This window comes from Patella vulgata, chromosome 2, assembly GCF_932274485.2.
Source record: "Patella vulgata chromosome 2, xgPatVulg1.2, whole genome shotgun sequence".
Classification (NCBI taxonomy): domain Eukaryota; kingdom Metazoa; phylum Mollusca; class Gastropoda; family Patellidae; genus Patella; species Patella vulgata.
Window position 1 is genome coordinate 73,055,850 of NC_065880.2, and position 12,298 is coordinate 73,068,147.

At 31.7% G+C, this 12,298-nt stretch overlaps 1 protein-coding gene across 1 annotated transcript in view; it reads right to left on the reverse strand.

The window, feature by feature from the left end:
- Positions 1-495: 495 nt before the first annotated feature.
- LOC126812308 (regulator of G-protein signaling 7) overlaps positions 496-12,298 on the reverse strand; it is a 66,378-nt gene continuing 54,575 nt past the window's right edge. Inside the window, exons 12-15 of the mRNA XM_050538640.1 lie at positions 11,280-11,408; positions 8,175-8,348; positions 7,159-7,194; positions 496-6,619 (exon numbers count right to left, since the gene is read on the reverse strand). Coding sequence (XP_050394597.1) covers positions 6,424-6,619; positions 7,159-7,194; positions 8,175-8,348; positions 11,280-11,408 — 535 coding nt within the window. The 3' untranslated portion in view covers positions 496-6,423. The remainder of the gene's footprint in view (positions 6,620-7,158; positions 7,195-8,174; positions 8,349-11,279; positions 11,409-12,298) is intronic.

Here is a 12,298-nt window from a genome sequence, read left to right on the forward strand (position 1 = left end):
ATACTTGAATTGATTCATTACTTGTGATTTATTCGGAATACTCTTTTAAATGTATATTATAGTGCATCTTAATTAATACTCATCTCCAAATATAATTATATATATATATATATATGCTAGATAATAATTATCTGAATGCTTCTAATAGTAATACGACTTCATAATAAGGCCACAACAATTTGAACTTTTGTTCTTCGGGGAAAACTATTAAAATTTTATGTCCTATTTCTACATGAAAAGAAAAAAAATAATAATTTAAAAACAAACCTACTTGGTTGTTTTTCTCTAAGGCTTTTAGTTTTGAAATTCTAAATAAAATATTTTTCATGAGACTCATATGGCTTTCTATTAAACAAGATTCCCGAAGAACTAAAATTAAATTGATTTGGCCTACTGAATATTATCCCCTATTAATATATGGAATGTAATACTAACAATACACAGTTCAATTTGTGCTCAAATATGAAATATTTGTGAAAACTTTTGAAACATGAATAACCATATTGGCACTTAACTAGAATAATCACTTTAAAGATACTGAATGATATAATAAAAGCACTATGTAAAGATATAAGCTGTATTTACACTAAGGTACTGGTACTGTAATACCAGGGGAGTGGGGTAGTCGAATGGTCAACACATGCATTTTAAATCATAAGGTTGATTCCCACACCTGTATGTGACGAGGAGTAGGGTTGCCTGTACAACCTTGTGATATGAGTACGACCTGTCCTGTACAAACCGATGGATGGTTTTATGTTTATATGCTTATAATAAGCGCTTATTATGGTGCAAAACTTTCCCGGTAGTTTAATACATGTACTTACGACACCAAATAAGGGCCTAGCATGCTGCGAATCTTCCCCAGTAGTTTTAATACAGCACCAAATAAGAGCATACCAAGCTGCAAATTTTCCCCTTTGTACAGTACGGCATCGAAAAAGTCCCAGCTCAGTGTAAATAAAGCTATAATAAACATGGAGTAAAACTAATAAATTACCATGCAATAAATAATAAAAACTGTATAGTATACATCTTGTTTGAAAAAATAGAAATAGGTAAAAACTATATGAATATCAAACAAAAAATTTATAAGTCATTTGACAGAACAAGCAGGTAAAGAATAATTATGCTATAAAAAAATCTGAAAACATCCAAAAAGGGTAACCATGCAATAGAAATTAAAAAATTTACATCAAATAAAGTTCTTTATGCACTTAACATAATATGTAAATTATTTATTGTTTATTCTCATCAAATAGATGCTTCTTCAAATGTGACTTAATAATGTCTATAGTTTTTGATTCTTTGATGTCTAAGTGTATATAATTCTAGAAAAAAGGTGCTGCAAAGTATATCAATACAAATTTAAAATTAATTTTCAATGAAGTTAAAATCTTTTGTAATTTATCTACAATCTTCATTTATATACAATAATATAGATAAGAAAAATTAACAACACAACAATAAAGATATTCTAGTTCATTTATAAACAACTCTCATATTTTACCCCATTTGTTAACTGTAATAAACCTAGTTTTAAAGTAGCAATTGTTATTGATTTATAAAAACCAATCAGATCCAGTCTTTGGTCATCTATAAACCTATTGAATAACAGACAGCTTTATACAAATCCATGGCCTAAGGCCAAATGGAAAGATTGCAAAATCATATTCTAAAAAACAGGAATCAGCTTCGGCTCTCCTATGTCTTGTCTGCGATATCACTATGTGGAAGCAGGCGTTAAACACCAAGAACGAACGAACGAACAGCTTTATGGAAAATATTCACTCGGTTTATTAACTGCCAACGTTTCAATGGGGGTACTCTCATGATTATTGAATCTTATAAACCTCCACATTTCTTTAAATACGACAATTGAAAACTCTATTTCTTAAATTGGTAACCTGTTTACAGTAAGTGATGTCATAGTAAGATAAACACTGGGCATTATTCCAGAATATAACTTGTACCAGAGCTTAAACTATTAGAATTATGTTTAAATTAATATTATTATTCAACAATCAGTATGATTAAAATAAAATAAGGCAGAGACTTATTGCTGCTTTAACCAAAATAATTTATAATATGAGATTATAAACAGAAGCATACCCTGTGTTATAATAAACCCATCATTAACAGTTTTTTGTCCCCCAAAGAATACCCTGTAATAGACCCTGTTATACATAAAATAATGTGTAATATGAGATTAGAAAAGTAAAAGAACAGAAGCCTACACGTGTTATAACAAAACCATCATAGACCTTTCTTTTCATAATAATTCTTGAATGTAAAATTGCACAAAATCAAACAATAAAATGGAATATATAAAAGACAATAAGACTAGACTTTCTTTTTCTTTTTATAATAATTCTTGAATGTAAAATTACAAAAAAAATCAAAAGATACAATAGTGACTAAGACTAAATTGATTATTTGGCACTTTCAAAACCTTTTACTTTATTAAAATATTCCAAGAAGCACAGCAATAAGGAATCATATATTTAAAATACAAAAACACAAAATTATAGAAAATTGTTATATATTAAAAGAAAGTAAATATAACCATTAATAGGTTCCATGGTCATTATTGATTCAAACAGTTTAACAAGTTTTCAACAAACAGTCTTTACAGGTAGAACAAATACTTTTAACACATGCTATATACCCTGTATAATGTCTGCTATACTTGATATATTCAATAGTAACACAAGGCAGTTGCGGATCCATTGTAGGTCCCAGAGGCCACAGATTCCCCTAAATAAACAGCATCAAAAATTCACTTATTGTTTTGTTTCTATGAAACATGTAAATTTGAGCTTTTTGTTGGTTTGGGTGATATAGGGTTGAAATTGAACGTTATATTCAGAAAATTTGGGAGGAAGGACCCTCCCCCCATCCCCAATATTTTGCATCCAACCCACCGACACAATGTATAATTTTATGGATATATAATTACAGAATTTATCCATAAAAGTGTACCCTTGTTTTCTTAAATATGTTCAAAACTAAATGCCTATCAAAAAGGATATAGAAAAGCGCAATAGATAATAGCAACAAAAGAAATATAAATAGGCGGAATGTTCCTGGGTCTATATAAATTATTTCATAGGTCTGACTCTAACTAATGAAAATGGCAGCAACAGAATGAGTTGGTTCATAGATTCCATAAATTATCTCGATGAGAAATCAAATATGTCCATTTTAATAATAATATAATTTATATAACACATCATTGTAATAATATCATGATTTACATAACACATCATTGTAATAATAATATCAGGATTTATATAACACATGATTACTGAACACTGAGTTCCTGATGTGTTTTCAAGAATTTCCTCGTTGGTCACATAAAAGATGGGTTTTCAATGGTGACTTCAATGTTTCGATAAATCTTGATCAACAAAAAAACATGTTCCTATAGAACAACAAATGAAATCAACACTGACTGAGCAAATGTATTTGAAACTGAATATTTGATGAGAACATCAACATATCCCAAATCACGTACAATTTTGGGGAGTTTGGTTAATACATTGTTTATCACACCCGTAAATATATACTGTATGTGTTAATTATATGTAACAGAATTATTGTTAACAAGCTGGCAGTGAGTCTAATGTCCCCCCATCTCAATCCCAAAATAAATACATGACACACATTAATTATTTGCACTGAGCAATTGAACTGCTCATCTATACATGGTCTAAGCAGAACTTAGCTGATCGAACTTAGTCACAATTTTGAGGTAATGAAACTATAGACTTATAGACTAAGTTCCACCATTCTCACCCAATCAGAATCAAAGTTATTGTGGTCAAAAGTCCCCACTAATTAAATTGCTTATCACTTTGCTTAACCTGAGCCTAAAATGCTCACTCTCAAACTTAGTCAAAGTATTGATGTAATGAAACTACACTCACTCTCACTCAAATAGAATCAAAGTAATTGTGTCCCAAAAGCATTGACAAATCGAAGTCCTTATCCCTGATTATTCTAAGCAGAAAATTCTCACTCCATTAGAGGCAGGGTTATTGTGTCCCAACAAATTGTGATGGACAGACAGCTAGCTGGCGGGACCCATTTCAATAGTTCCCTGCTTTCTTCTAAAGGTATGGGGGAAATAAACAATCTTATATTGATTAAAGGAGCTAAATCTCTATTCTTTGGCACCTAGAAATGGACACAAATGTGTTGCAAAGCATATAATAATGTAATATGAATGTAAACTGATTTACATTCAATCATTTCTGTTTTTACTGTAATTTCTAATCGGTTATGTTCGGTGAATACGCAAAGAGTCCAAGATGCATGACAGTCTTTAGCGTCTGGTTATTTCAGTCTACACCGGTAGTATTCTCCTGTGGGATATGTTTAGCCTCGTGCATTGAGCCGCTAGATTTTAAAATGGCACTCGAAAGCATTCTGGCACGTGATTCGTGTGCCAATTTTAAAATTTTCATTTTGTCTTAAATATTGGATATCAGAAGCCCATTTTTTCACGGTAATAACATAACAACATCAATGTTGATTTAAATTGACCAACAAGTTGTGTTTACAAAGTCAAAGACTGTGGATGATATTCAGTTAGACATTTGCCTCCTTTAATACGATATTAAATATTCTTGAATGTTGAAGAATATATGAATAATAATTTAAAAAAAGGTAAATAAAAAACTGAACAATGAGATATTTTAAACTATAAGAACAACAAAGTAATAAAAAGATGTAATAATTTAACAAGTGTTGAGTTATAAATGACATTGAACAAAAAAGCTGTTTGGTGTATTGTTTATAGAGACATATAATATAATAATAAACTATAACATATACTTATAGAAAACAGCAACTAATATATTTGGGCGAGGGTTTGAAGAGTATACTCTCAGTAGTAAGTGCAGTTAAAAGATTGATAACGTAGATAGTATACTCTTTGAAACATCACCCCATATAAATTAGTACGGTAGCTGTTTTCCATAAGTATGTGGGGGGTTGGATGGCCGAATGGTTAGCATGTTCGCTCTGTATCATACGGTCTGTCATTGAGTCAACTGGCGGGATTCCAAATTCCCCGGTTGTACGTGACAAGGAGTAAGGTCGCCTGTCCAACCTTGTGGGTTTTCTACAGGTCCTCCGGTTTCCTCCTACTGCTAAAGAACCCTACGCGCAAGCGAATTATTGAAATAAAATTGAACCATGTGTTAGTCCCGACATGACAGTTTGTATCGAGTGGACATTAAACCCCATTTCTCTCTCCCATAAGTATGTGTTGTAGTTTATTACGCTATCTAGTAATTAAATGCCTCTAAAAGATTATAGTATAATAGGTTAAAAAGCCTTGAGCAACAATACATATGCAATTAACAACTTTCTATACAATAATATAATTTTACACAATTAACAAATTCTATACAATTAATATTATTAAACTCCTCTAAAACCTAAAGAAAGATTTTAAATCTCCATGAATAATATACACTAAAAGAAAAGTTTTGTTTCTATATATATATATATCTTAATTTTAACCATACTCAGATTCTTCTCCAATTATCATAATATATAACCATTTTTATTTGTAGAAAAACAAAATGCTGTAAAAATAAAAAAAAAATAAAAAAAATTTTTGAGACCACTTTCAAATTTTTGTTATCACGGTCTATTGCAGCTATTTATATTGATGAGAATTCAGCATGTGACAGGTAATATCAATATAGACATTGATCTATGTGATACTTTATACAGCAGTGTATGTTTAAACATTGAGTGAGGATTAATTGCATCTTGATAAAATAATTTTTACAGATTGTGTTTTGCTACAAGAGCAATTGTTAGTCATGGTACAAACTACAAATACCAAGCAGTAAGAAACCTATGAGTGTAAAAAAACCTATGCAGCCATGACTAATGTTATTGGCTTTTTGTACCTTTATACATGTACAATAATAAATTAATATATAGTTAAATTCTTTTATTCAAAAACATTATTCATAAAGACATTGTCAATTGTATCGATAAAGACATCATTAATAATTGATAGTTAATAATCCAATATATATTGTTTAAAGATATATTTCTATCAAAAGTTATTTCCCTACTATCACAATAAACTAATATCAACTGGTTATTGGTTGGATCCCAGAACTTAAAAGATATGTTTTACCATTTCAAGTCAATATGCACAAAATAACATGAATTATGCATGCACTTTCCATTGTGTCATAACATTGTATAACTCTATAATGTTAAATATTTCTCTAGCATAATAATATCATACATGTACAAGTTTAGATTCAAAATGAATATTTAAAAACTAAATCTCATTCAAACAAACCTCAAGACCGTTTCATTTACACTACAACTAGATAGAATCTGTTTGAATGAGATCAGAGATACTATATATAGTGGTAACTATGTTGATTAATCTGGTCCTTCCCATGGTGCAACAACATTGGTTTTACTTGGTACTGCTATAGCTAGACAGGTGGTGGCTTCCGTTTTATTTTCACACATATTAACCGAGAGATGTTTTGGAACTTCTAGCTTACTTCGTCTCGGACTTTCTATTCTGTTTGAAAGAGCCGATGACTGACGATGAACAACACCTGGTGAATCACTGAAAATAATGAATGAATGAAATGAGGTTTAACCTCCTACTAATCACTGGAAAGAATGAATGAATGAAATTGGGTGTAACTTGAAAGAATAAGGGGGGCAATGCTTTGATAAACCATAAATAGGCATCTCCAACAGAAATGTAATATTATTTCTCAATATTACAGAAATGAAATGGGGTTTAGCATCCTACTTTTCTGCTCCATCTGAGCTAATGAAAATGGGCATATGCCATGCAGTACGCTATGAGGAATTTTGCTGAGACAGCAGCACTACTCTTTATTTCAAAGTGCCTGCGGTACACAGATTTTATGTACCATCTGTACAACTAGATGCTGGTTATGTACAATACTATTCATGTACAGATACACAAATATAAGTAAATTACATAATTTTTTCAAAAATTCTCAGCTGCTCCACTGCGTATGATTTTTATTTAAAATTCTTTCATTTATTTTGTGAAAAAAGACCCAAAAGTATAAAAAGAGTAGATGAAATACTGTGAAATAAAAATAATACTACATATAGAGTGAAACTTACCATCTTGGTAAACTGGTATCTGATCCGTTACTTCTCCTGAAATGTTATATCACAAGGCTGTATAAAAAATATTCTGTTTCTCACTTAATGGGGCATTAGGTAACATTAGATAAATATCGCAGGGTATGGCATCAAGGGTAGATTATGGTCTGGATAAGTTAATTAATTTCCAATTAATAATTTAGATAACATTTCAGGCTTAAAGAGATACCTGCAATAGGCAGATTTAGCTCTTGCATAATGCATGTTTATAAAGGGGCGCATGAACAGTTTTTATTTAAAAAAGTAAAGAACAAAAATAAATCTCATTATCTACCGCCTGTTCATTTATTCCATAGAAGTAACTCTATAAAACACTTCCAGTTGAAAACTGAAATATACTGTAGACTAAATTATCAGGTATGTAATCCTCATAAATGTCAATGACATTCATATTTGGTGCTGGATAATCTTAAATTCCTATAACAGCATTACCCACGATAAGATATGTAGAATCTTGAAATGTGATGTTTGTGAGAAGTTAATTAGCCCAGGGATCCTTTCACAAAACAAAGTTCATAACTTTGAGAGAATACTCTTCGAAACATCAACCAAATATATTAGTAACTGTTTCCAGAAGTATTATGGTTTATGAAAAGAAATATCCTTAACACCCCTGAGAATGTTTAATATGATGTACCTCACTTAAATATATAAGCAGCTTTCCATAAGTATGTGTTATAGTTTATTACTCAGTTCAGTTACTAAATATAGCCATTTTCCATAGTTTATTATAATAAATATCAATCAGAATACAAAAGATGATAAATTTTTCCAGGACAACAACGCCCCTACGGCCTACTCTTAGTTCGAATTCCAAATGTCCAGAGTTCTTCTCCGTGCATGCTAATGTGTACAGGGAACCGCGGTTTTTCATCACATCAGAATGACTATACGTTGTCCATTGCCAGTCCCTCCGATCCTATACCATTGACAAGGGGTAACCATACCAATTATAATATAATAACAATTCTCACCTAAATACTACAGTTCTATCATCTAATTCCCTCAAATTACCAGTACTAAAAGAATGATGAGCAATCGAATTAGATGAATCAAAACAATCCTTCCCTTCACTACTCCTTCTCTTAGGTTGAGGACTTAAGCTCAAATTATTATTCTTCTTTCGACTTGAACCAAAATTAAAAAATCTGAAATAAAAGCCATCAAATATGCATCCAAATCTGAATGAGGATAGCAAATCAAAATTTTGTGAGTGCTCTTAAAAGACAATTAAAAGTCTTGTGTTATTGAATAAGACACCTAATTAGAAGGTAAAATTTGCATAGTCTAAACAAATAGACCAGGAATCAAGCAAGCATTACATCATAGCTGCCATCTTGTATGTCAATCCATGCGCAATTGTACAAGGAACAAGCATGCCAAGATGCACTCACGAAGAACCAGAATAATAAAATAAAAAAATTTATAACTATTAGAGAATATGACCTCTCAGGGTGGTATGGAAATTTTTTAACCTTGTAAATGGAATGGAACTAGCAGAAGCCAAGGTCATTTTTCCCCAAGAAGTAGCTTTTCCTTTACACATATTAACAGGTGTTAAAGACACTTTCTAAATTCTATATTAAAGCATATCAGATATAACAGATCTATATGATACTTTTTTTTCAACACTATTGAACTGATAGTTTATGGCTATTAACGTTATTTTAATATTCAATCCATCTAACATAGATCAGTCATAGTGCTTTATTATGTACAGGTGTTAAAGTAGCTAAGTCTCTAACTCAATATCACCCAAAGTCTTCGACATTGAAAACACAAATTATTTGTCAATTTAAATCAACATTGATGTTGTGATTTTACCGGGAAAAGATTGGCTTCTGAAATTCAATATTTAAGACAAAATAAACATTTTACAATTGGTACACTAATTGTGTACCATACTGCGTTTCAGTGCATTTGTAACAAGGGACTCGAAGAACAAGTCTAGACATATTCCATGCACAATAAATACTATCAGTGTAGACTGGACTAACCAGACTCTAGAGATCGCCATTCAATTGAGACTTCTGGCGTATTCGCCGAACATAACCGATTAGAAATTACAATAAAAACTGAAATGATTGAATGTAAATCAGTTAATATACATTCGTATAACATTATTATATGCGTTGCGATCCATTTGTGTCAATTTCTAGGTAGAAAGTTTTAGCGATTTAGCTCCTTTAAGACACTTTTGATGTGGCATATGATATAATAAAAAAAATAATACTATTTGTTCAACACTATTTTAAAAAATTAATGTTTAATGTTTATGAATATTAACAAAGTTTTTATATTCACGCCATCTGGTTTAGTAGATCAGTCATAGTGCTTATTTATAGGTGTTATGTGTGGTATATAAGAATTTATCTTCATATAGTTTATGGCTATTAACAAAAGTTTTAATATTCAAACCTTCTGATGTAGTAGATAAGCCATAATACTTAGTAAAGTAGTAAAAGTTTCATCAATAAAAACACCTCACAAATGACAGTGTAGGTAAAACATTATATATATTGATCAATAACTTCACATATTACACTTGTTCACACTACTATATCAATATACCCTGTATTGATCTATATTCACGGCTAAACACAGATAAAACTATATAACTATGTCAATAAACCATACCAACCTATGTTTTATCTCTCATTATATCATACATCATTGATTCCATCCCACCAGATATTAATGTGTTTATGAACAATCGAAATATAAGAAAATGAAATGTTTTTCTATACATTGACAACTGTTTATCCCACTAGCTAAGTGCTTTATATATAAAGTCTGACATTTCTAGATTAATTTTTTTTAATACCTTTCCACAACAAGTACAATTATTGTACTGTATGAACCAAGAACTGAGCAGGACATCATCGTCACCATCTTGGAATTGTGACATAACTAGATTAATTTTTTTAATACCTTTACATAACAAGTACAGTTATAGTACTATATGAACCAAGAACTGAGCCGGACGTCATCGTCGTCATCTTGGAATTTTGACATGTCATAAATTGGAGTTTGTCAATCCACGCGGTTATTTGTCCAAGAAGGTCAAAGTTTCATGTCGATCAGACTTGAATTGGCAGAGCCTTAGCCCTAGGCTTTTTTCAAAGAGTGTCACCCTTAAGAAGAACAACAAGATCAGTAGAACCTGGGTACTAGTTCCTGGTCTAGCATTTTACAACTGAGGGACAGAAAGTTTGGAAATGATGTGTGCAGATTTTAGGATGACCACCCATCAATGACCTCAGAGATATATACCGTATTTTTCAGGGTATAAGTCGATACTTTTTTTCGCTGAAGTCTGGCCTTCGTTTTATACACCGACTCGACTTATGTATGGATGAGGGTAAAACAAAACAAAACTACATTAGGTTACACCATTCCAATCGAAATATTAGTAGACGTTTCTTTGCTTGTTTAATTTCTTTAAAGACATCCCCCTCTCCCCTTCAAAATATTATCATCAACCCAAGAATATGCCATCAAAATAAAAACTTTTCTCAGACATTCATTAAAAATGGCATATTTCCGTTTCTCGTAATTTCATGCGTCTCACGAGATTTCTACTTTTATTTTTTGGTTAAATTAACCAATCACACTATACTGCATTGTTTTATTCTATTTTTAGTATTGACTTTATAAACACGTGTCATTAGAAACAGAGCCTGCATTGTCTTATGTGTCATTAGAAACAGAGCCTGCATTGTCTTATATTTATCGGATATATTGAAATAAAAACTGGTTCAAATAAACAAAGACCACAACTTTGAATATTAATCAAGTTAGTCCTACATTTATAAACTGATTATTTTATCGTAGGCCTATTTAATATTATGGGCCAATTTTTCTTGGCGTACACCGGCACAGTATTATATAAGACTAGGATAACAGTCATGAATCTGAATAGATTGCTACCCTGGAGTTGAAAAACATTCGTCTTATATACTGCTTTGACTTATATATGGATGACGATTCGACTTATACTCCACATCGACTTATACGAAGTAAAATATGGTAATACAAATAACAAAAAGTTCATAGAATTCATTATATGCATATCTTACTTTTTCTTGCTAAAAGGGGCAAAAGCATTTGCCAGCAGTGATTTATAATGCTCGGAACGAAGGAATCTTGGATAACTGTCTTTTTTCATCAATGTGTAAATATGTTCTTTTGCAGCTTCAAACGTGAATCTGAAATAAAAACAGAATTAGTTTTGAGGATATCTTAATGTAAAGTACTGCATAAATATGGGGCATATTCTCAGTCGGACATTTACAGCATCAATGGTCTGCAGTTTGTATGACATAGTTAGCTTTGAACAAACTGATACTGATAGCATTAACAGACCTGTAAATAATGATTTTAGCTGCATCCGACAAAATGTCAGGCACTAATAATCTAGAACACCAAATTTTGGACTGTGTGTCAGACATGTATTAAAATATCAATACAAACACAGAAGAGATCAACTTGTGATAGACAAAATGACTGGCACCAGAGGGATTGTGTCTGACAACCTGAATTTGAACCCGACAACATCTGTGACAGACTCCTTATTTCCAGTCTTGCGATTTCGATATTTCAAAATGTTTCAAAAGAAAAGAGAGAGAGAGAGAGAAATGGGGTTTAACGTTCACTTGACACAAACTATGTCATTTCAGGACTAACACATGGTTCAATTTTATTTCAATAATTTCAATAATTTGCTTGCGCGTAGGGGTCTTTAGCAGTGGGAGGAAAGCGGAGGACCCTACTCCTTGTCACGTACAACCAGGGTATCGAAACCACGCCAGTTGACTCAATGACAGACTGTATGATACAGCACGCACTTGCTAACCATTCGGCCACCCAACTCCCTCAAAAGAAAAGAGAGATAGAGAAATTGTGGTTTAACTTCACTCAACACAAACTAGGTATTTTCATGACTAACATAATATTATTAAGTGAGGTCATTTCGGGAGTAACACATGGTTCAATTTTATTTCAATAATTCACTTGCGCGTAGGGGTCTTTAGCAGTGGGAGGAAACCAGAGAACCCGGAAAACCCCACAAAGTTGGATAGGTGGCCTTACTCCTTGT